Here is a 21,413-nt window from a genome sequence, read left to right as displayed (position 1 = left end):
GCCCACACACCCACCACCACCACGGCACCGTTAGCGGCGTTAGCGGCGTCTTTGTGCGTGCGCAGTGCGTGTGTGCGGCACGGAGGGTCGCCCCGCCGAGCGAGCCGTCGCCCCTCGCGAGGAGATCTACGACTACATCATCTTCCGTGCCAGCGAGATCAAGGACCTGGCGGAGTTGGGGTGCCCGCTCTCCGCTCTGCACCCCCACCTGGCCGTCGTGCAGGTGAGAGGGGGGCAGCCGTTCTCTTCGCCGCCAAACTGGTTGGTTACTTTAGCGGGCAGGACCCCACCGAGATATTTAACTCTGATCATTGGTTGTTTACCCTGTAATCTGGCAACAAAACTGACACCTTTTTTTACAAGGAGTCGTGTTTGCATTGACCACAATACCTGCGGTCGGAATGCAAACAAAAAACACAACTCTGATAATGTATGCACTGTCCTTGAAATTGATTGGTCCATACCCGAGACAGCTTTCCTTAGAGCCTAGTCTCACATGGAGTTGGACAAGATGACTGCCAAAAGGCGCACAACTCAAAGACAATGCACCATCAGAGTATGAGAGCTCGGAGTAAAGCATTTACACCATTGGAACCTCATTTGCCAGTAGAAAAATATGATCAATTGTTTTTTACCCTTCTATCTGGCAACAAAACTGACACCTTTTTTACAAGGAGTCATGTTTGCATAGACCACAATACTTGCAGTTGAATGCAACAAAAACATAACTCTGATAATGTACGCCACTGTCCTTGAAGTGATTGGCTCCACACCCGAGACAGCTTTCCTGAGGCAGTCTCACACTGGTGTTGGACCAGATGACGCCAAAAGGCTCACAACTCAAACATGACTCCTTGTAATCTAAAGGTGTCAGTTTTGTTGCCAGATAAAAAGTGTAATAAAGGACTCGGACGCTTCTCTCTGACTTGTGTCCCTTTATTGGGTTCTTGTCTTTTCCCACACGGCACTCTCTATAGACACTCTATTTGTAGCCCCCGGCTGCTATCGCTATTGTAGCCTCCTTCCTCTCCCTGCAGACTCTCTGCTTTCTCTATTGTAACCTCCTCTCCTCTCACCTGCGACTGCCTGCTGACTCCCCTGTGCAGATCCCCGTGCTACTCTATACTGCAGAACCCTCTTGGCTGCTACTCGTATGCAGAACGATGCTGACTCTGTATGCAAGCCCCGTCGTGATGACTGCAGCATCCTCGCTGCTTCGGGTCCGCGTCACCGCTGGCCGACGGTGCCGATCCTCGCTCCCCGTGTCCGTGGCGATCTCGCCACCCTCAGCTTTCGCCCTTCGTGGCCTCTCTCGTCCTGGTCTCCATCACTCCCTTTCCTCTTCCGGTTCCCCTCCCTCTATAGCTTTAACCCCTCTCCACCACGTGACCTAACTCCTCCCATCATGACGTCACTTCCGGAGGGCCGTTTTACGCCCGCATTACAAAAGGATAAAAAACCCAATTATCATATTTGTTGTTACTGGACACGCTACGATTGATCCAGTCGCTGCGTGACCAACCACCCTCGCACCCGTCCAGTCCTCCTCGTCACGGGGCGCCCGCCCCCCTGCGGGACACGCAGCACGGAGCCCGCGGCGGCCACGGGGGCGGCACGCGCGGAGCCCCGCCGGCTCGTGCGGGACACGGCGGCCTAGGGCGGCGGCCTGCACACGGGAGGAGCCACAGGTACGGGCGGCGCGGTAAACGCTGGGGATGCAAGGTGGCCGGGCGTTGTACCGCCCGCCCGACCCGCCCCCCTCTTGCAGCCAGCAGCCTTTGCAGGTGCTCGCTAACGGAGCTTATCCTGACGTAGTACGGAAATCCGATGTTTTTTATTTTAAATCCTTTATATTTAAGTTCACTTGCTGCGCAGCTTAGGACCGGTGCAAATCTTTCGGCCGTTTTTAACCCACTTCCGTGATGCAATCGAGCTGATATTTTGCACACAGACTCGTTGTGCGTGGACAATTTATGTTCGTGAATTTTTTTTCCAAAATTTTACACTTTTTTAGGACAAAAATATTATATATTAATTACCAATTCTTAATGCTGCCACGCAATCATCTGACCCATAGGTGGCAGCCATCTCAAGCCAGAGGACGAGAGGACTCTAGCCGCCACGCATATAAAGGATTTACTAGTGAAAAACTTAGTTTTTACGGGTTATACTTGTTTAAATCCTTTATATTAAGTTAGCTGCTTGCTTGCGCGCTTTACGACCATGCAAAATTTCGGTCGTTTTTTAACCCACTTCCCATGATCCGATCGAGCTGACATTTTGCACACAGACTCGTTTTGCGTGACAATTAATGTTCGTAAAAAAATTTCATATTTAATTTAAAATACCAATGTGATAAAATGAAACTCTTATCTCAGAGAAAAACAGAAATGAATAATAAAATAAAACACGATGCCACGCATATAAAGGATTTATAGTGAAAAACACATGCACACAACACACACGCGCACACACGCACTCACACACACTCACACACACACACGCACACACTCACACGCTCACACGCACACACACACACTAACACACGCACTCACCACACTCACGCACACACTGCACTCACGCACACACGCACACTCAGCACACCAGCACACACTCAGCACACACGCCACATCACACACACTCACACACACTCACACAACACACAATCACACACACACTCACACACACTCACACACACACTCACACACACTCACACACACTCACACACACACTCACACACACACACTCACACACTCACACGCAGCTGCACTATCTCCCACAGCCGGCGAGGAAGAGCGCCACGGTGGAGCGGGGGGTGCAGACGTCCCCCCAGCGTCAGCAGCGACGGTGTCGGAGCACGAAGCAGGATTGCCGCCCAGACTCCCCGTGGGGCCCCGGAGCCGTGCGTTGAGTTGGACGCGGAGTTTGACTTTGCGAGCGCCAACGCGAAGTTGGACCGCGAGGCGCTGGACAGGAGTCCGGGGCAGGGAGGCCAAGCGGAGAGAAGGTGGGGCACTCACTCACACGCTGCCGCCATGATCAAACAACTAAGTCCCGTAGGTAAAAATTAAATTAATAAAAGTAAAATAAAAAAAAATAAAAAAACTAAAAAATCACGACGTTTCGATTAATTTAATTTTGCTGCTGTATCGTCAAAATAGAAATCTTGTCACTCAATTTTTAGAAACTTCCCAATGTGGTACCCACTGCAAACTTGGTAAAGCTGCGTCATACTGGGGTGGGGGAACTCACTCACACGCTGCCGCCACTCAACAACTCACTTCGTTCCTCCGCTGCTGTATCGGCAAAATAGAAATCTTAGTAGTAGGTTTTTACCCTTTTAAACTGGTACAAAACTGACACCTTTATTCAAGGCATCATGTTTGCAATAACCACAACACAAGTAGTCAACAAAGCAAACAAAAAGAAGCAACTCTGATAATGATAATAATATGCACTGTCCTTATCATCATTATCAGAGTTGCTTCTTTTTGTTTGCTTTTTTGACTACTTGTGTTGTGGTTATTGCAAACATGATGCCTTGAATAAAGGTGTCAGTTTTGTACCAGTTTAAAAGGGTAAAAACCTACTACTATATTTGCCAATGGTAAAAGAGATCTCATAGAATAGAAATCTTGTCACTCAATTTTGACACACTTCTCAATGTGGTACCGACTGCAAACTTGTCATCATCACGGTGGCTATGAGATGTTAACTACCTCGCCTGGTGTGCAGGAGGGCGTGGGTTCGATCCCAACCCTGACGATGCCTGCTGCTGTATATTTGGAGTTTGTGTGTTTCTCTCATCATCATCATCACGGTGGCTAGGAGATGTTGACTAACTAAATTACCTTAAAACCGTTGGAATACCTTATGCCAGTAAAAGTGTGTTGACCATCTTCTTGGATCTTTCGGTAAAGTCATCACGTAGAAGGGAAATAATAAAATAATAAAAATAAAACATTAAATAATTCTCACGACGTTTCGGCCACAACGCAAGCAGCCGTCCTCAGGCGAAGACCAGGTCTGTCGAGGAGACAGCGTCTGAATGTGTGTTGACCAGTGGAGTCTTGAGTTGGGTGGGGGGGGCGGATCTTTGTGTGTTTAATTGTCCAGGCCAACCCCCTCACTTCTGCCGTTGCGTCTCCCCTTGAGCAGCGGACAAGCTGAGGGGTCCCCGCACGAGCTCCCCCGTCTTCCTGGACGGCTGCTTCTACGACAAAACCAGGAGCTTCTTTGACAACATTTCCAAAGACGGCGGGAGGTAACGGCCGCCTCTGCCACTCGCTCGTGGTGTGTGTGTGTTCTTGTTGGATCTCCTCGCCTTCAAGTGCAACGCCTGCTGGGGGAGGCGATGGGGGAGGCGGCAGTACAGCAAGCGGGCTCCGTCTCCGTCTGTGCGGAGATGGTGTTGCTGTTCCACCCCCACCCCCCACCTCGTGTATAGAAACTCACAAACGGAGTTGGCCTAACCATCCCATTATAGGATGACAGAGCTTGGGCAAATTGTTTGTGCCGTTCCTGGCACATCTGGAAAGTTTGGGCGTCGCAAAAATGTGTGACGTTAACTTGAATCGGCGCGCCAAAAAAAATTGCACGCCGCTGTGAATTGCGTAGTTGCACTTGATTCGGAAAAAAATCCCAGCCCCGAGAATAAGAGAAGGACGTGCAACTCTTTGACTGGGCACCAGACGAACATTTGTCTAGACGCAGGATGGCGTGGAGCCGTGCAGAGACCTCTCTGATGTCGGGTTTAGACCATTGGAACATCATTTGTCAGCAGTAGCAGAATATGATCATTGTTTTTTTACCCTTTATCTGTCAACAAAACTGACACCTTTTTTACGAGGAGTCGTGTTTGCATTGACCACAATACCTGCGGTCATAATGCAAACAAAAAAGACAACTCTGATAATGTATGCACTGTCCTTGAAGTTGATTGGTCCACACCCGAGACAGCTTTCCTTAGAGCCTAGTTTCACATGGGTTGGACCAGATGACGCATTATGGCTGCAGGTATTGTGGTCTATGCAAAGGTGTCAGTTTTGTTTGCCAGATAAAAGGGTAAAAAACCAATTATAATATTTTTTGCTGGCAAATGAGGTTCCAATGGTAGCCATTTGCCACCCTGGTGCGGCCGGGTACGGGTAGGCCGTGAGTCACTGGTGAGTCACCGTTTGTCACTCATTTCGGGTAGGGTACGGGTAGGGAACGGGTAGGGTACGGGTAGGGTACGGGTAGGGTACGGGTAGGGTACGGGTAGGGTACGGGTAATGAACGGGTAGGGTACGGGTAGGGTACGGGTACCCGTTTGCGACCCTGGTGCGGCCGGGTACGGGTAAGGAATCAAAACCCATCTGCGACCTCTGACCAGCCGTGCTCACCCCCCCACCCCCCGCCCCTCCCCCCTCCTCCTCCTCCCGCCCCGCCAGGAACTGCCGCGTGACGTTGGCGGAGCAGCGGCGCCTGAACGTGGCGACGTTCGGGGCGGACCTCCCCTCCTCTGGCCGAGGTGCAGCCTAGACAGGTGACGACCACGGTGACGGTGACAGCAGCTCGGCTTATTGGAGAGTATATTTAGTATATTGATGATACTGATGTAGTTTATATTTTAGTTTTTTTACGTGGTGGCTTAGTTGCTGCAGCTCCCATACTATTAACATTCCTTCCCTTTCTAGATTTGAAGCTTTCGTGACTGCAAGGATTCGTATTCTTAGGTTTTTTCGGTAAAGTCACGTAGGTAAAAAAAAAAATGTATTAATAAAAGTTACATAAAATAAAAATCACGACGTTTCGGAGGCAACACAAGCTTCCGGAAGCTTTTTTATTTAACTTTTATTAATTTAAATTTTTTTACCTACGTGACTTTATCGAAAAAAACCTAAGAATATGATTCCTTCCCTTTATTAATGCTACCCCTACTCCCTCCCTTTGATGCTGCTAATCCTGCATAATATGACTTTGAAACCCCCCGCCCACCTCCTACACATTCCACAAGTAGTGACTAATCCCATATCTGAATTTCCTATAAATATACTACATTCCTCTGTTGATATGTGAGTCCCTTTGTCAAGGCGCTCTTCCTCCTCTAACCCAGCTTAAATATACGCTGCCAAGCTTAGTGGTGTTCATTCAGACGCTGTCTTTCCGGCTGCAACACGATAACGGAAGTCTGTTGATGTTGCTTGTGAGGTTCTCCTCGTGAGAACACGCTGCTCCGTGGAGGATGAGAGAGAGACCATTTGACGGGGTATGCCGATAGCATAAAAATGAGATGCGACGGACGGAGCAAATCTGAGATCAGATTTGAAATCGGCACCCTGAATTTAGTCCAGAACAGCTGCAAAAGTCCAGGCCAGAACTACATGTTGTTGTTTTGTTTTGTTGACCAGTGTGATATAATTTGCGTATTATATCGTGAACAACTTCTAAATCAAAGAGCGCTCGCACAGCTGCGTGGGTCTCACCCGGTGAGATAAGATGTGGAGGAGTTTGTTTCAAACGGCAGTCGCTTGTCAACGCTCTCGTGCCCCACGTTAGAGATTGGATGACACGGAGAAATGTCGGCCACAATCGGCAATTCTCCAAGTGACAATCCAGCCCTTTGCGGGGTTTGACCACGATCTGTCGTGTTGCTTCTTGACGTCGCCAATGCCGCTCACTGCTGCTGTTGTTGTTGTTGTTGCAGGTTGCAGAGAACCACAGCTCACACCCAGAGCGTACACATATCGGGGGTTTGTTTGATTTAAAAAAAAATGTTGTTGGGTCTGAAGAAACGTTACGTTAAGGACTGCATGTGGGTTTCGATTTAAAGATTCTTTCGTGACTGCAGGGATTCATCTTCTTGGTTCTTTCGGTAAAGTCACGTAGAAGGAAAATAATAAAATAATAAAAACATAATAAAATACAATTCTCACCACGTTTCGGCCACAACGCAAGCAGCCGTCCTCAGGTGAAGAACAGGTCTGTCGGAAAGACAGCGTCTGTCCTTTCCGACAGACCTGTTCTTCACCACAACGCAAGCAGCCGTCCTCAGGTGAAGAACAGGTCTGTCGGAAAGACAGCGTCTGTCTTTCCGACAGACCTGTTCTTCACCACAACGCAAGCAGCCGTCCTCAGGTGAAGAACAGGTCTGTCGGAAAGACAGCGTCTGTCTTTCCGACAGACCTGTTCTTCACCACAACGCAAGCAGCCGTCCTCAGGTGAAGAACAGGTCTGTCGGAAAGACAGCGTCTGTCTTTCCGACAGACCTGTTCTTCACCACAACGCAAGCAGCCGTCCTCAGGTGAAGAACAGGTCTGTCAGAAAGACAGCGTCTGAATGAACACCACCAAGCTTGGCAGCAATATACACAGCAATATACGCTGCCAAACCTGGTGGTGTTTCATTCAGACGCTGTCTTTCCGACAGACCTGTTCTTCACCTGAGGACGGCTGCTTGCGTTGTGGCCGAAACGTCGTGAGAATTGTATTTTATTATGTTTTATTATTTCCCTTCTACGTGACTTTACCGGAAGAACCAAAAAGTCTGCATGTGGGTTTTGTTAATTGATACGCGATTCTTGCAATGTTTATGGTGTGTACACAAGGTACACACCGCGTTTGGTTGAACACTTTAGACGTTTATAATTTTAAAGAAAGTTTTTTACTTTAGTCTAATGGATGAAGGCAAAACATGTCTGTTAAGTCGGACTTTAAATTGTTTCCTGAAATGGGTGCTTTTGTGCGACCGGTCTTAATCTGAAATGAGCATGGACATGACAATTTAATTGAGTTGTGTTTGTATTTCACAAGGCAGCATTAAATGTTGCGGAATTTATATTGGCGCATTGGCCGTGGTGAAGTGTCTGGCGAAGATTAAAGTTGACCGGCTGTTGGCTTAGAACATTGCTTCTTTGAATTTACTGCGTTGCTTTAGATTGCTAGTGTGTGTAGTGTGTGTACTGTGTGTGTAGTGTGTGTGTACTGTGTGTGTACTGTGTGTGTACTCTGTGTGTGTACTCTGTGTGTACACTGTGTGTGTACTGTGTGTGTGTGTACTGTGTGTGTGTACTGTGTGTGTGTAGTGTGTGTGTAGTGTGTGTGTACTGTGTGTGTGTACTCTGTGTGTGTAGTGTGTGTGTAGTGTGTGTGTAGTGTGTGTGTACTGTGTGTGTGTACTCTGTGTGTGTGTACTGTGTGTGTGTACTGTGTGTGTGTACTGTGTTAATTTGTGTCTGACCAGCTAGTTGTGCCTCTGGCTTGTTCCATCTGGCCCGGCCCTCTAGCTGCTACCGTAGGCGCACACCAGCTCAACATCCCTGGTGAGTCGCTACAGTCAGCAGCTGCCAACGCCGAACCCCGGGCGGCGGATAACTAACCCGGCAAACTCGGCTAGTCTGAGCCTGGGCGTGTGGAACCCCTGGTGGAGGAAATTCCACCAAAACGGGTCTTTGGACCTTCCACAGTTCCACTGCAACCAGGACCATCTCCAGTCGTCTTGACTACGTCTCGCCACTGGGTACAGATGCGGCTGGTCGAGAGAGTGAGGTTGACGCGCAAATCACCCTCACTTCAATCCAAGTTCTCTGCGCAAGTCATAGCACTTTATTTACCATCGTCATTATAGTGTATAGTTATAGTAGTGTAGTGTATAGTAGTGTAGTGTATAGTGTAGTGTATAGTAGTGTATAGTGTATAGTAGTGTATAGTAGTGTAGTGTATAGTAGTGTATAGTAGTGTATAGTGTAGTGTATAGTAGTGTATAGTAGTGTAGTGTATAGTGTAGTGTATAGTAGTGTAGTGTATAGTAGTGTAGTGTATAGTGGTGTAGTGTATAGTAGTGTAGTGTATAGTAGTGTAGTGTATAGTAGTGTAGTGTATAGTGTAGTGTATAATAGTGTAGTGTATAGTAGTGTAGTGTATAGTAGTGTAGAGTATAGTAGTGTAGTGTATAGTAGTGTATAGTGTAGTGTATAGTAGTGTAGTGTATAGTAGTGTAGTGTATAGTAGTGTATTGTAGTGTAGTGTATAGTAGTGTAGTGTATAGTGGTGTAGTGTATAGTAGTGTAGTGTATAGTAGTGTAGTGTATAGTGTAGTGTATAGTAGTGTGTATAGTAGTGTAGTGTACAGTGTATAGTAATGTAGTGTATAGTAGTGTAGTGTATAGTAGTGTAGTGTATAGTAGTGCAGTGTATAGTGTATAGTAGTGTAGTGTATAGTAGTGTAGTGTATAGTAGTGTAGATTTGTTTCTTGAAATAATTCCCGACGCCCCCCCGAGCTCACAGCCTCTCACGGCCGCGTGCGTGCCTCCCAGTGTGCACCACCAAACGTATTCGGTTAGACCCCCTCCCTAGCTAGACTCACTCCCCGTGAGTCACCGAGTGCCGCTGAAGGTGGCGACGCAAAGCAAACCCCTTGCCGCACACTGCGCACACGTACGGCCTCTCCCCCGTGTGCTTCCTTGCGTGCACGTGCAAGCTGTCCACCTGCGTGAACCCCTGCCCGCACCTCGTCGCACACGTACGTTCTCTCGCCCGCGTGCGTCCTGGCGTGCCTCTTCATGTCGGAGCAGCCGGGAAAACTCTTCCCGCAATCCTCACAAACGTACGGCCTCTCGTCCGTGTGCGACCTCACTCGCAGGTTCAAGTTGCAGGCCTGCGCGGAGCCCTTCCCGTACTCCTCGCAAACGTACGGCCTCTCGTCCGTGTGCGACCTCACTCGCAGGTTCAAGTTGCAGGCCTGCGCGGAGCCCTTCCCGTACTCCTCGCAAACGTACGGCCTCTCGTCCGTGTGCGACCTCACTCGCAGGTTCAAGTTGCAGGCCTGCGCGGAGCCCTTCCCGTACTCCTCGCAAACGTACGGCCTCTCGTCCGTGTGCGACCTCACTCGCAGGTTCAAGTTGCAGGCCTGCGCGGAGCCCTTCCCGTACTCCTCGCAAACGTACGGCCTCTCGTCCGTGTGCGACCTCACTCGCAGGTTCAAGTTTGCAGGCCTGCGCGGAGCCCTTCCCGTACTCCTCGCAAACGTACGGCCTCTCGTCTGTGGTGCGACCTCACTCGCAGGTTCAAGTTGAAGTCGTGCGCAAAGCCCTTGCCGCACACGGCGCACACGTACTGCTTCTCGCCCGTGTGCGTCTCGAAGTGGGGAAAGCGCTCGCCGCACTGCCCGCACGCGTGCCGCTTGTCGCCGGCGGCGCTTGCAGTCTTCTTGTCTGCTGCAAAGGTACGGACGGGCGGGGAGGACGGTGTGGTGGGAGCATTGTACAACAGGCGTCAGGGTCGGGATCGAACCCAGGACCTGCTGTATACCAGGCGAGGTAGTCAACGTCTCATAGCCACCGTGATGATGAGAGAGAGATCGAACCCACGACGTCCTGTATACCAGGCGAGGTAGTCAACATCTCATAGCCACCGTGATGATGATGAGAGATCGAACCCACGACCTCCTGTATCCCAGGTGAGGTAGTCAACATCTCATAGCCACCGTGATGATGATGAGAGAGAGATCGAACCCACGACGTCCTGTATACCAGGCGAGGTAGTCAACATCTCATAGCCACCGTGATGATGATGAGAGAGAGATCGAACCCACGACCTCCTGTATACCAGGCGAGGTAGTCAACATCTCATAGCCACCGTGATGATGATGAGAGATCGAACCCACGACCTCCTGTATCCCAGGCGAGGTAGTCAACATCTCATAGCCACCGTGATGATGATGAGAGAGAGATCGAACCCACGACGTCCTGTATACCAGGCGAGGTAGTCAACATCTCATAGCCACCGTGATGATGATGAGAGAGAGATCGAACCCACGACCTCCTGTATCCCAGGCGAGGTGGTCAACATCTCATAGCCACTGTGATGATGATGAGAGAGAGATCGAACCCACGACCTCCTGTAGACCAGGCGAGGTAGTCAACATCTCATAGCCACCGTGATGATGATGAGAGAGAGATCGAACCCACGACCTCCTGTAGACCAGGCGAGGTGGTCAACGTCTCATAGCCACCGTGATGATGAGAGAGAGATCGAACCCACGACCTCCTGTAGACCAGGCGAGGTAGTCAACATCTCATAGCCACCGTGATGATGATGAGAAAGAGATCGAACCCACGACCTCCTGTAGACCAGGCGAGGTAGTCAACGTCTCATAGCCACCGTGATGATGATGAGAGAAAGATCGAACCCACGACCTCCTGTAGACCAGGCGAGGTAGTCAACGTCTGCTATCCACCGTGGTGCCACCGTGCTCACCAGCATCGATGTCTTGCAGGATCTCCGTAGAGTCTGGCCGCTTCCCAAGCGCTGCATTATCGTCCATTTCTTGCTTGACGAATCTGGCGGGGGGAATGCAAAGAAAAACAACGACAATGAACGTAGACAACCAAATAGATAAATAATAAATATATAAATGTTGCGCCGTCGTTAAACCCGCCACCACCCGACACAGCCATTTAGTAAGGTTTAGAACAACAGGAACAGACCGTGCCAATTCATTACGCAGTACGGCACTACTGTGGAGTGTATAGTGTAGTGTATAGTTTATCCACCGGCTGTAGTAGTAGCTATCCAAACTCTATAATAGTGTAGAGGTGTAATTGTGTAGATGTATGGGCACGGATGGCTAACAAACACAAGGGGCGTGGTTAGGGCCGTACACAGAGGAGGTGCTCACACCAACGTCTGCACCTGCATCCCCCACGGGCCCCTCCCGGGGGCCGAGCGCTATAAAGGTGGTGAGCCGGAGGGCTCGAGGTCGAGTATTAGCTTAACCAGCGAAGAGTAAAGACCAGCTAGAATAGGCCCCGGAGCTCCCCTGGCTCGCTGTCCTTGTCAGGGCCGACCAGGGCAAGCCGGTGGCGTGGCCCCGAGAGCCCAGACTGACGTTCTTGTAAGAGCCGGTCTGGAGACTCAGGGTGCCGGGATCCCAGCTTGACCAGGGCTGGGATAGGTAGCCTCCCCTAGCTCCGTAGTGGAGGACTCGGGCGTAGATTAGTGGGGTTAGATGTTGTGTCTCCCTGTTAGACGAGTGAAGGGGACGATACCGCTTCAAGTGCTGGGTGTACCCGTTACTGTACACAAGTTGGTGTAATAAATAAGTGTGCCTCCAACCCCGTCGTCCAAGCCTCTTGCAGCTTACTACAGTGGTAATGGTGGTGGTGGTGGTGGTGATGGTGGTGATGATGTGATGATGGTGGTGGTGGTGGTAGTGGTGATGGTAGTGGTGGTGGTAGTGGTGGTGGTGATGATGGTAGTGGTGGTGGTGATGATGGTGGTGGTGGTGGTGGTGGTAGTGGTGGTGGTGGTGGTAGTGGTGATGGTAGTGGTGGTGGTGATGATGGTGGTGATGGTGGTGATGATGGTGGTGATGGTGATGATGGTGGTGATGGTAGTGGTGGTGGTAGTGGTGGTGGTGGTAGTGGTGGTGGTGATGGTAGTGGTGGTGATGATGGTGGTGGTGGTGATGATGGTGGTGATGGTGATGGTGATGATGGTAGTGGTGGTGGTGATGGTGGTAGTGATGGTGATGATGGTAATGGTGATGATGGTGGTGGTGGTGATGGTGGTGGTGGTGATGATGGTAGTGGTGGTGGTGATGGTGGTGGTGATGGTGATAGTGATGATGATGGTCATGATGGTGGTGATGGTGGTGGTGATGGTCATGATGGTGGTGATGATGATGGTGATGGTCATGATGGTGGTGATGATGATGGTGGTGGTGATGATGATGATGGTGGTGGTGGTGATGATGATGGTGGTGATTCTGGTGAAGTTCCCACCTTGTCACTGAACTGGTCCATCGTTTCCTGCAGACTGCGAATCTTCTTCGTAATCTCACTCACAGCGCTCACCTGCACAAGCTCACCACACGCTCACCACATCACTCACCACACACTCACCACATCACTCACCACATCACTCACCACATCACTCACCACATCACTCACCACATCACTCACCACACGCTCACCACATCACTCACCACATCACTCACCACACGCTCACCACACGCTCACCACATCACTCACCACATCACTCACCACATCACTCACCACATCACTCACCACACACTCACCACATCACTCACCACATCACTCACCACACGCTCACCTGCACACGCTCACCACATCACTCACCACACGCTCACCACACGCTCACCACATCACTCACCACATCACTCACCACATCACTCACCACACGCTCACCTGCACACGCTCACCACATCACTCACCACATCACTCACCACATCACTCACCACACGCTCACCACATCACTCACCACCTCCTCCTCACCACCACCACCACCTCCTCCTCACCCTCACCACCACCAACCTCCTCACTCTCACCTCCTCACCACCACCACCCCCTCACCCTCACCCCCACCTCCTCACCCTCACTTCCTCACCACCACCCCCTCACCACCACCACCCCCCTCACCACCAACACCCCCTCACCACCAACACCCCCTCACCCCCACCTCCTCACCCTCACCTCCTCCACCTCCTCACCCTCACCACCACCACCTCACCACCCACCCCCTCACCACCACCCCCTCACCACCACCACCCCTCACCACCAACACCCCCTCACCCCCACCTCACCACCCTCACCTCACCACCCTCACCTCCTCCACCTCCTCACCCTCACCACCACCACCTCACCACCACCCCCTCACCACCACCACCCCTCACCACCACCACCCCTCACCACCAACACCCCCTCACCCCCCACCTCCTCACCCTCACCTCACCACCCTCACCTCCTCCACCTCCTCACCCTCACCACCACCACCTCACCACCACCCCCTCACCACCACCCCCTCACCACCACCACCCCTCACCACCACCACCCCCTCACCCCCACCTCACCACCCTCACCTCACCACCCTCACCTCCTCCACCTCCTCACCCTCACCACCACCACCTCACCACCACCCCCTCACCACCACCACCCCCTCACCACCAACACCCCCTCACCCCCACCTCCTCACCCTCACCTCACCACCCTCACCTCCTCCACCTCCTCACCCTCACCACCACCACCTCACCACCACCCCCTCACCACCACCCCCTCACCACCACCACCCCCTCACCACCACCACCCCCTCACCCCCACCTCACCACCCTCACCTCACCACCCTCACCTCCTCCACCTCCTCACCCTCACCACCACCACCTCACCACCACCCCCCCTCACCACCACCACCCCCTCACCACCACCACCCCCTCACCACCAACACCCCCTCACCCTCACCTCCTCACCCTCACCTCACCACCCTCACCTCCTCCACCTCCTCACCCTCACCACCTCCTCACCCTCACCAGCACCACCTCACCCTCACCAGCACCTCACCACCTCCTCACCACCACCACCACAATCATCCGCCATAGAATAATCATCCGCCATAGAATAATTGTAAACCAAGAGGTGTTGACAATGACTCAGCTAAGAAGGATCTTTTTAAATCTGGTGAAAAAACATGAAGATCTTGATGCTTCAAACTACAGATAATTTGAATACCACAAATGTCTTGTATTTTTTCACGGGGGTTGGCAACAAAACAAGGCTCATTGACTTAGCTAAGGTGTCGTCAGCTCTTAGCACAAGTGTCTGTTTGGCACTTATTGGGATCCATACCTTCTCAGGTTGTGACTCTACAAGTGCCTTTTATGGCAAAGGCAAAAGAAAGGCATTTCCTGTTGCTTGTGAGAAAGAGGAATATCTGACTGCCTTTACAAATCTGGGTAGCAGTTTTAACCTAGACCAGTCTACCTCTGAGCTACTTTGCACATGAGTGCCACCTGTATGGCCAGTCATCTGCCGAAAATGTGAACGATGCAAGATACAAAGCATTCTGTACGGCATCGTCAGCTTCGCCAGAACTATCCGTGCCCCCGACAAGTGACGCCCTGTACCAACACTGCAAAAGGGAAAACTACCAAGCAGCCATCATGAGACATTCTCTGCAAGGTACAATGTGTGCCCCTTCACCCGTCGGCAATGGATGGCACCCCCGAGGATGGTGAGTGAACAGTGACCTGGCTGACTAGAAACCCTGCCCCTGAAAGTGTGTTGCAGGCAGTCCACTGCAGTTGCAAGCAGAGCAAATGTGAGACTGGGAGATGTTCCTGATGTCTGCAAGACTGTCTTGTACTGATTTGTGTCAGTGCCAAAATTGTGCAAATGTTTCACAGGAAACAGAAGACCTACATGGGATGATGGCTCTGATAGTAATAGGGATGATACCGATGAGTAAATATGCGCTGTGTTATAATTTAAGGTGATTTTGAGCTGTAAAGAATCTGTGGTAGAATTGTAATTTTTTTTGGCAGCATTCCAAAACAAGGGGACAGTGTAGCATTTCGAGTCATTTCAGCCAACTTGGGCCAAAGTGTGCTTATATTTGTATCTTTCTGTGATTACACGGTACCTACTGAAAATTTTGATGTACAAAACATCACAGTTTTGCTAAATTTAAAATGTTTATGTTTAATTTTGCTTAGTGCCAATCCGTGAAGTTGAAGCATATTTTCTACAAATGTGCCATATTTCATGGTCTACATTCACACTTGAGTATATAATGCACCAAAACCTGTCTCAAGTGTCTAGGTACATGTATAAGTGTCAGTTTGAGAGATATTTGGTGTTGCTAAAATGTATATAAATAAAGTTACAAACAAAACCAGCAGCATAAGATTTTCGTTTTTTCCAATTCACAATTATATACATTTATGGATTTTGAAAAAAAAACTGCAGGGTATTTTGCGGAGAACTTTTAACATAAAGTCGATAATGGTTTTGTCAATAAAAAAAAAATCATTTAAAAAGTAGTGCCCAGGTGTGGGAACGAAAATCATTTTCTAGCCGCTTTTACCTAGTTCACCTTATGTCCTACTACTGGGTTGTTTACACGCCTGACCTGGTCACAAAACACCGGGTGCAGAGCTCCCACAAAGCTTTTTTGGATAAAAAAAAGAAAACCGGTCACCCTGAAAGCCCCCCCAACCCCCACAGCCACAAACGCAGGCAAACCAGCACCACCTTCACCAGACGTGGTGGCCACACGGAACAAGCCGCTTTGGTTGGGAGAACAAAACTTACACCGAATAACCGAGAAGGCACCTTAACCCGCCCCCCACCACCAACCCACCCCCACCCGTTTCATGTTGTACATGTCGCTTGGAGTGCACACACGAGAACCTCGACGCGGCCACTTCCATTCCCACTACTCCCCCCACTACCCCCACCCACTACCCACACCCACTACATCCCCCCCCACTACATCCCCCCCACTACTCCCCCCACTACCCCCAACACAACCCTCCCCCCACTACCCCCACCCACTCATCCAGTCACTCACTCATTCACCCATCCAGTCACTTAATGACTCACCCACTCACTCACTCAACCCACTCACTCAACCACTCACTCACCCACTCACCCACTCACCCACCCACTCACCCACCCACTCACCCACCCACTCACTCACTCACTCACTCACCCACTCACTCACCCACTCACTTACTCACTCACCCACCCACCCACTCACTCACTCACCCACCCACTCACTCACTCACCCACTCACTCACCCACTCACCCACTCACTCACTCACCCACTCACTCACCCACCCACTCACTCACTCACTCACCCACCCACTCACTCACTCAACCCACTCACTCAACCACCCACTCACCCACTCACCCACCCACCCACCCACTCACCCACCCACTCACCCACCCACTCACTCACTCACTCACCCACTCACTCACACCACTCACTTACTCACTCACCCACCCACCCACTCACTCACTCACCCACCCACTCACTCACTCACCCACTCACTCACCCACTCACCCACTCACTCACTCACCCACTCACTCACCCACCCACCCACTCACTCACTCACTCACTCACCCACCCACTCACCCACCCACTCACTCACTCACTCACCCACTCACTCACCCACTCACTCACTCACCCACCCACCCACCCACTCACTCACTCACCCACCCACTCACTCACTCACCCACTCACTCACCCACTCACCCACTCACTCACTCACCCACTCACTCACCCACCCACTCACTCACTCACTCACCCACCCACTCACTCACCCACTCACCCACCCACTCACTCACCCACTCACTCACTCACTCACCCACCCACCCACTCACTCACCACTCACTTACTCACTCACTCACCCACTCACTCACCCACTCACTCACTCACTCACCCACCACCCACCACTCACTCACCCACTCACTCACCCACCCATCCAGTCACTTAACTCACCCACTCACTCACTCACCCACTCACTCAACCACTCACTCACCCACTCACCCACCCACCCACCACCCCCCACCCACCTCACTCACTCACTCCCCACTCACTCACTCACCCACCCACTCACTCACCCACTCACTTACTCACTCACCCACCACCCACCCACTCTCACTCACCCACCCACTCACCCACCCACCCACTCACTCACCCACTCACCCACTCACTCACCCACTCACTCACCCACCCACTCACCCACCCACCCACCCACTCACTCACTCACCCACCCACTCACTCACCCACTCACCCACTCACTTACTCACTCACCCACTCACTCACTCACCCACCCACCCACTCACTCACTCCCACCCACTCACCCACTCACCCACTCACTTACTCGCTCACTCACCCACACTCACCCACTCACTCACCCACCCACCCACTCACTCACCCCCACTCACTCACCCACTCCTCACCCCCACCCACCACTCACCCACCCACTCACTCACTCACCCACTCACTCACTCACCCACCCACCCACTCACTCACCCACTCACTCACCCACTGACCCACTCACTCACTCACCCACTCACCCACCCACCGTCCCAGCCGCACGTCGCGACAAGGCCCCCCCCCCCCCCACTCTAGGCGCGCAATCTCGGAATAAATCCCATTGTCGCAACAAAGACACGTGGGGGGGAGGGGGAGGAGGGGTGTGTGGTCGACAGGGGTAGACTTGCGCGAAGGTTTTAGACAACAAAGTTCGCGTTACGCTTTGCCGGATAAAGAAACCCAAGTACGTCACCCTCATCCCACGCTTGCTGCTGCATCGAGGGCGGGGGGGGGGGTGTGGGGGGGGGGCCTGGCAGGTGGAGACACCGACGAGGGGGACACCACCAAGCAGAGCGAGGCTCGCGTCAAGGTGACGAGGCGCAGGGCACCTCATCACCCCCCTCCCCCAACTCCCTTCACGTGTCAACATTACCAGCAGCGATGTTTTGACGATGTAAACCACAAGCTACAACATCAACAGCAGCAGCACCGTCAGCTGTGAGCGCTGCGCGCTGCGCGCTCCGCCTTTTATAGTCCGGCCTCGTCACACCGCCACTTCCGCTCGCGTGTCCATCCGCGAAGAAAAGTAGTGCAGGTTTATTTTTTTTTGCTTGAAAAGTTCCGTCTCCTTTCGTTATTAACGGAGGAGATCGATAACAGAATCGTCGGCGACTGTTGCGCTGCGCTGAGAAATTGCGATCAGCGGTGGAAGAGGAAGGGGAGGGGAAATATACATCTCGGGTGTTGTTTTTTTACTTACAACTTTTATTATTTTCAATGTATTTTCTTTCTGTTATTTTTATTAGTTACATTTTAAATTATCATTTTTATTCTTGTATTTTGTTTTAATTTCTTGGATTTTTTGTTTTCTATTTACGTGACTTTACCGAAAGAACCAAGAATCTCGGGTGTTATTGTTTTGTGCGAACCTTCCCACCAGGCGGAGTGATATCGCGAGTGGTGGGGGGGGGGGGTTGAGAGGGGGGGTGAGAGGGGGGGGGTGAGAGGGGGGGTGAAAGGGGGGGGTAAGAGGGGGGGGGGGGGTGAGGGGGGGTGAGAGGGGGGGGTAAGAGAGGGGGGGGGTGAGGGGGGGTGAGGGGAGGGTGAGTGAGGGGGGGGTGAGTGGGGGGGGGTGAGTGGGGGGGTGAGTGGGGGGGGGGGGGTGAGTGGGGGGGGTGAGTGGGAGGGGGGGTGAGTGAGTGGGGGGAGGTGAGTGGGTGGGTGGGTGGATGGTGAGTGGGCGAGTGTGCCTGTGTACCTGTGTCTCTGTGTGTCTATGTGTGTGTCTGTGTGTCTGTGTGTTTGTTTAGCAGCACTTGCCCCCACACAGTGTGTGGAGGCTACACGGGGGAGCTTTGCCGGTGTAGTGAAGGATGTTGCGGGGCGGCTGGTCTGGTTCCCACAGCCTCAAGATTGCGCAACTTTGACGACTCGTCACGAGCGGGTGGTGGTGGTGCTGGTGGTGCTGGTGGTGGTGCTGGTGGTGGTGCTGCTGGTGCTGGTGGTGGTGGTGCTAGTGGTGGTGGGTGGTGCTGGTGGTGGCTGGTGCTGGTGGTGGTGGTGCTGGTGGTGCTGGTGTGGTGCTGGTGGTGGGGCTGCTGGTGCTGGTGGTGCTGGTGGTGGTGCTGGTGGTGCTGGTGCTGGTGCTGGTGGTGGTGCTGCTGGTGCTGGTGGTGCTGGTGGTGGCTGGTGGTGGTGCTGGTGGTGGTGCTGGTGGTGGTGGTGGTGGTGCTGGTGGTGGTGCTGGTGGTGGTGCTGGTGGTGGTGGTGCTGGTGGTGGGTGGTGCTGGTGGTGCTGGTGGCGGTGCTGGTGGTGCTGGTGGCGGGCTGGTGGTGGTGCTGGTGGTGGTGCTGCTGTGGGTGGTGCTGGTGGTGGTGGTGGTGCTGGTGGTGCTGGTGGTGGTGCTGGTGGTGGGTGGTGGTGCTGGGGTGGTGCTGGTGGTGGTGCTGCTGGTGCTGGTGGTGCTGGTGGTGGTGCTGGTGGTGCTGGTGCTGGTGCTGGTGGTGGTGCTGCTGGTGCTGGTGGTGCTGGTGGTGCTGGTGGTGGTGCTGGTGGTGGTGCTGGTGGGTGGTGGTGGTGGTGCTGGTGGTGCTGGTGGTTCTGGTGCTGGTGGTGCTGGTGGTGGTGCTGGTGGTGGTGCTGGTGGTGGTGGCTGGTGGTGGTGGTGGTGGTGCTGGTGGTGGTGGTGCTGGTGGTGGTGCTGGTGGTGCTGGGTGGTGACGTTGGGCCGCCTCATTAACATAATTTATTCAGTTGCGGGGTCGCTCGTGGGGAGGAGCGTGGCTTGTAACCCGAAAGTGACGTCAATGTCACCTGCTGCTGCTGCCGCGTGACGTCACGAGGTAACAGGACGTTTGCTGCTGCTGCTTCGTGCTTACTGAAATCTGAGGTGAGAATTTCTCATCGTTGTGGTGGTTGTTGTTGTTGTGGTTGTGGTTGTTGTGGTTGTTGTTGTTGTGTACCAAGGTAGAGCCTCGCTGTTTCTCTCTCTCAGGGATGTCAACTGAGTAGCAGCGAGTGTTGGAATCGATGTCCAGATTGGAACTTTGCCCCGCGGGTGCCTTGCCTCCTGCCCTCGCCTGACTGCGTTCAAGTTTAATTCTCTCGCTCAAGATAAATTTGTCTTCACGCGGCTCGCTACTCTGTAACTTTGGTTTATTGTAGATATTAACGCAGTTTTTTTTCGTGTTTTTTATCAGCCCAAGCCCGCTTGAGCTGCTGTACCGCTCTCGTTCTCAGAAGCGCCCTGCCCACAACAACAACAACAACCACAACAACAACAACAACCACAACAACAACAACAACCACCACAACAACAACAACGAGGCGAGGCTCGTCAACACGTGGCGCTGTTCACTCTGGACGCGGCACCGCGAGTCGGTGTCTGTGGGTCACAGGCGCTCAGCGCCGCGTGCCGCTGTTCACTCTGAACGAGTGGAGGGGGGCACCGCGGGGGGGGGGGGGGGGCAGGAGGTAAATCCACGCCGCCACGGGGAGAGGGAGAGACACGGGGAGCGCCTCGGCTGTGTCGGTTGATCCTCCATTCGTTACTTGGTGGAGTGACGCAGCATTAATGTCACTGCTAGAAACCTCCTGGTTCCACCAGCCCACAGGGGATTATTGTGTCCGTCCGTCCGTCCGTCGTGCATCCAGAAATGGGAGGGGTGGGGCTGGGTGGGGAGGGGCTGGTCACCCCGTGTTGCCCTTATAAAACTCAACGTTTCACCTACTCACGCCGGCTTGTGCACGCCCTCACAGTCGGGCATATTTGCGGAATACACCACGCCGCCGTTGACCCTGCAGGCCATTGAGCGAGCAACCCGACGTTCCTACCAGCTCCCTCCGCAGGAATGAGGTAATGGTGTGCTGGGTGAATAATCAAGAGACACACACTCACCCAAATGCAAACAAAGTTAAGAGCCCACAAAGACGCACACTTTGGCACGTAAGTTTGCCTACCACATAGCTTTACATTGGTGTGTGTATGCTCATAAGTTTACTCTCAGGCACGAATATACTGATTTTGTACAATCTACAATGGCCTATTGTGTGAGAACAATATCCCGTCTGACAATGAAACAAAGGCAGACTTTTC

General features: G+C 52.4%; 1 protein-coding gene across 1 annotated transcript; it reads right to left on the bottom strand.

Moving 5' to 3' along the window:
• Positions 1-9,342: 9,342 nt before the first annotated feature.
• On the bottom strand, positions 9,343-12,785 carry LOC133362790 (zinc finger protein 239-like). Its single transcript, XM_061581737.1, has 6 exons — positions 12,765-12,785; positions 11,660-11,673; positions 11,239-11,321; positions 10,039-10,196; positions 9,491-9,910; positions 9,343-9,369 (listed from the first exon to the last, which is right to left on the bottom strand). Exons 1-6 carry the CDS (start codon positions 12,783-12,785, stop codon positions 9,343-9,345), a joined length of 723 nt encoding a protein of 240 aa, XP_061437721.1.
• Between the last annotated feature and the right edge of the window lie 8,628 nt (positions 12,786-21,413).

The sequence above is a fragment of the Lethenteron reissneri genome, unplaced genomic scaffold, assembly GCF_015708825.2.
Source record: "Lethenteron reissneri isolate LAM-NWPU_2019-01 unplaced genomic scaffold, ASM1570882v1 scaffold_1619, whole genome shotgun sequence".
NCBI classification, from domain to species: Eukaryota; Metazoa; Chordata; class Hyperoartia; order Petromyzontiformes; family Petromyzontidae; genus Lethenteron; species Lethenteron reissneri.
This window is presented reverse-complemented; position numbering and strand designations above follow the sequence as displayed.

Coding starts and splice junctions, on each gene's coding strand:
- LOC133362790 (XM_061581737.1), bottom strand. CDS start 12,785: ATGGACCAGTTCAGTGACAAG. Junction 10,197..11,238: donor CCTGCAAGACATCGATGCTG/GTGAGCACGGTG, acceptor GTACCTTTGCAG/CAGACAAGAAGACTGCAAGC. Junction 9,911..10,038: donor ACTTCAACTTGAACCTGCGA/GTGAGGTCGCAC, acceptor GTTTGCGAGGAG/TACGGGAAGGGCTCCGCGCA.